The following is a 3,749-nucleotide window of genomic DNA, read 5'->3' as shown; positions in this document are numbered from 1 at the left end:
CTGACTTTTGATTTCTTCTAAGGCAAATGGATAGGTAATTTTTATTCCCTGATTAGGAGAAAAATGGTGGAAGAGGGCAGGGTTAAGAATTAAGATTTCAAGAGCATGAGAGGTAGATGGCCAACCAGAGTTCCTAAGGTTTGGTGCCTGTAACTGTTGTCACCGCTTAAGCCTGCCAAAGCAGTGGTACGGCTGCTGGGCTCATGTTTGCTACCTCTAGAAACATTCTTGCCAGTAGTGGCGGCAGCGGGACTCAATTACCCCCTTTTTTCACTCTCTCCAGAAGCTCCAGATGGCGTCTTCCGTGGGCAACGTGGCCGACAGCACAGAACCAACGAAACGTATGCTTTCCTTCCAAGGGTTAGCTGAGTTGGCACATCGAGAATATCAGGCAGGAGATTTTGAGACAGCTGAGAGACACTGCATGCAGCTCTGGAGACAAGAGCCAGGCAATACTGGTGTACTTTTATTACTTTCATCTCTACACTTCCAGTATCGAAGGCTGGACAGATCTGCCCACTTTAGTACTCTGGCAATTAAACAGAACCCTCTTCTGGCAGAAGCCTATTCGAATTTGGGGAATGTGTACAAGGAAAGAGGGCAGTTGCAGGAAGCAACTGAGCATTACCGGCATGCATTGCGTCTCAAACCAGATTTCATCGATGGTTATATTAACCTGGCAGCCGCATTGGTAGCAGCAGGCGACGTGGAAGGGGCAATACAAGCTTACGTCTCTGCTCTTCAGTACAATCCTTATTTGTACTGTGTTCGCAGTGACCTGGGGAACCTGCTCAAAGCCCTGGGTGGCTTAGAAGAAGCCAAGGCATGTTATTTGAAAGCAATTGAGACACAACCGAACTTTGCAGTAGCTTGGAGTAATCTTGGCTGTGTTTTCAATGCACAAGGGGAGATTTGGCTTGCAATTCATCACTTTGAAAAGGCTGTCACCCTTGACCCCAATTTTCTGTATGCTTATATCAATTTAGGAAATGTCTTCAATGAGGCACGGATTTTTGACAGAGCTGTGGCAGCTTACCTTCGTGCCCTAAGCTTGAGTCCAAATCATGCAGTGGTACATGGCAACCTGGCTTGTGTATACTATGAGCAAGGCCTGATGGATCTGGCAATAGACACCTACAGGCGAGCTATTGAATTGCAACCACATTTCCCTGATGCTTACTGCAACCTAGGAAACGCTCTCAAAGAGAAGGGCAGTGTTGCTGAAGCAGAAGATTGTTATCATACAGCTCTCCGGCTGTGTCCCACCCATGCAGACTCTCTGAATAACCTAGCCAATAACAAAGGAGAACAGGGAAACAGTGAAGAGGCAGTTCGCTTGTATCGTAAAGCATTAGAGCTCTGCCCAGACTTTGCTGATGCCCATTCAAATTTAGCAAGTGTATTGAAGCAGCAGGGAAAACTGCACGAAGCTCTGATGCATTATAAGGAGGCTATTCGAATCAGTCCTACCTTTGCTGATGCCTACTGCAATATGGGAAACACCCTACGGGAGACGCAGGATGTTCAGGGAGCCTTGCAGTGTTATACTCGTGCCGTTCAGATCAGCCCTGCATTTGCGGATGCCCACAGCAATCTGGCTTCCATTCACCACGATTCAGGGAATATTCCAGAAGCAATTGCGTCTTATCGCACTGTTCTGAAGCTTCAACCTGACTTTCCTGACGCTTATTGTAATTTGGCTCATTGCCTGCAGGTTGTCTGTGATTGGACAGACTATGATGAGCGAATGAAGAAGTTGGTCAGCATTGTGGCTGACCAGTTGGAGAGGAATAGGTTGCCTTCTGTGCAGCCTCATCATAGTATGCTCTATCCTCTTTCTCATGGCTTCAGGAAGGCTATTGCTGAGAGACATGGGAACCTCTGCTTGGCTAATATAAGTGTCCTTCATAAACCACCGTTTGAACATCCAAAAGACTTGAAGCTCAGTGATGGTCAACTGCGTGTAGGATACGTGAGTTCTGACTTTGGGAATCATCCTACTTCTCATCTTATGCAGTCTATTCCAGGCATGCACAATCCTGATAAATTTGAGATATTCTGTTATGCCCTGAGCCCACATGATGGCACAAACTTCCGAGCGAAGGTGATGGCAGAAGCCAGTCATTTCATTGATCTTTCTCAGATTCCATGCAATGGGAAAGCAGCTGATCACATCCATCAAGATGGTATACACATCCTTGTAAATATGAATGGTTATACCAGGGGTGCTCGAAATGAACTCTTTGCTCTCAGGCCAGCTCCTATTCAGGCAATGTGGCTGGGGTACCCTGGGACTAGTGGCACGCTTTTCATGGATTATATCATCACTGATCAGGAAACTTCACCTGCTGAAGTTGCTGAGCAGTATTCTGAGAAACTGGCTTATATGCCCCATACTTTCTTTATTGGTGATCATGCTAATATGTTCCCTCACCTGAAGAAAAAAGCCGTCATCGATTTTAAGTCCAATGGGCACATTTATGACAATCGGATTGTGCTGAATGGCATCGACCTCCAAGCCTTTCTTGATAGTCTATCAGATGTGCAAATAGTCAAGATGAAATGTCCTGATGGAGAAGACAATGCAGACAGCAGTAATACAACTCTTAATATGCCTGTCATTCCTATGAATACTGTTGCAGAAGCGGTTATTGAAATGATTAACAGAGGACAAATTCAGATTACAATGAATGGATTCAGTATTAGCAATGGGCTGGCAACTACCCTGATCAACAATAAGGCTGCCACTGCAGAGGAGGTTCCCCGTACCATTATTGTAACCACACGTTCTCAGTACGGGTTACCGGAAGATGCCATTGTGTACTGTAACTCTAATCAGTTATACAAAATTGACCCATCTACTTTGCAGATGTGGGCAAATATTCTGAAGCGTGTTCCCAATAGTGTACTGTGGCTGTTGCGTTTTCCAGCAGCAGGAGAAGCTAATATTCAACAGTACGCACAAAATATGGGCCTTCCCCCGAACCGTATCATTTTTTCCCCTGTTGCTCCTAAAGAGGAACATGTTCGGAGAGGCCAGCTGGCTGATGTCTGCTTGGACACTCCACTCTGTAATGGACACACCACAGGGATGGACGTCCTTTGGGCAGGGACCCCCATGGTGACTATGCCAGGAGAGACTCTTGCTTCCCGAGTTGCAGCTTCCCAGCTCACTTGTTTAGGCTGTCTTGAGCTGATTGCTAAAAATAGGCAAGAATATGAAGAGATAGCTGTGAAACTGGGAACTGATGTAGAATACCTGAAGAAAACTCGTGGCAAAGTCTGGAAGCAGAGAACATCTAGCCCTCTGTTCAACACCAAACAATACACAATGGAACTAGAGCGGCTCTATCTACAGATGTGGGAGCATTATGCAGCTGGCAACAAACCTGATCACATGATTAAGCCTGTTGAAGTCACTGAGTCGGCCTAAATAATGACTGTGTGCCCAGGAGAATTACCCCTGTAGCTGAGCCTCAACCTTCTGGGGGAAAGGGAACTACTTTTTCAATATCATGTTGCAGATGGGTGACGCACAATGATAAGAAATAGCACAGCCAGACTTGCTTCCTGCATGATCATGACAGGGAGAGACACAAGAGATGGGAAACTGCTGTTCCACAAGGAGATTCCATCGAATTTTGCCGCAGCCAGGTGTCTGGAAGGTCTGGAAGGTAAGTCTGGAAGGTCTGATCTCCCTTGGTCTTCCAGGGGATGGATGGTTAGTGTGGAAGGGAGATAGAGATTGC

The 3,749-nt window shown here is 46.2% G+C and overlaps 1 protein-coding gene across 1 annotated transcript; it reads left to right on the top strand.

Annotated features, from left to right (window-relative positions):
• Positions 1-224: 224 nt before the first annotated feature.
• On the top strand, positions 225-3,442 carry LOC132492027 (UDP-N-acetylglucosamine--peptide N-acetylglucosaminyltransferase 110 kDa subunit-like). The gene has a single exon (XM_060101162.1). The coding sequence runs from the start codon at positions 293-295 to the stop codon at positions 3,431-3,433; it is 3,141 nt and encodes a 1,046-aa protein (XP_059957145.1). The 5' UTR covers positions 225-292; the 3' UTR covers positions 3,434-3,442.
• The last annotated feature ends 307 nt before the right edge of the window (positions 3,443-3,749 follow it).

The sequence above is a fragment of the Mesoplodon densirostris genome, chromosome 6, assembly GCF_025265405.1.
Source record: "Mesoplodon densirostris isolate mMesDen1 chromosome 6, mMesDen1 primary haplotype, whole genome shotgun sequence".
NCBI classification, from domain to species: Eukaryota; Metazoa; Chordata; class Mammalia; order Artiodactyla; family Ziphiidae; genus Mesoplodon; species Mesoplodon densirostris.
The sequence above is the reverse complement of the archived record's forward strand: the minus strand, read 5'-3'. Positions and strand labels throughout refer to the sequence as shown.

Excerpts from the sequence above, each read along its gene's own strand:
- LOC132492027 (XM_060101162.1), top strand. The coding sequence starts at position 293 with ATGGCGTCTTCCGTGGGCAACGTGGCCGACAGCACAGAACCAACGAAA.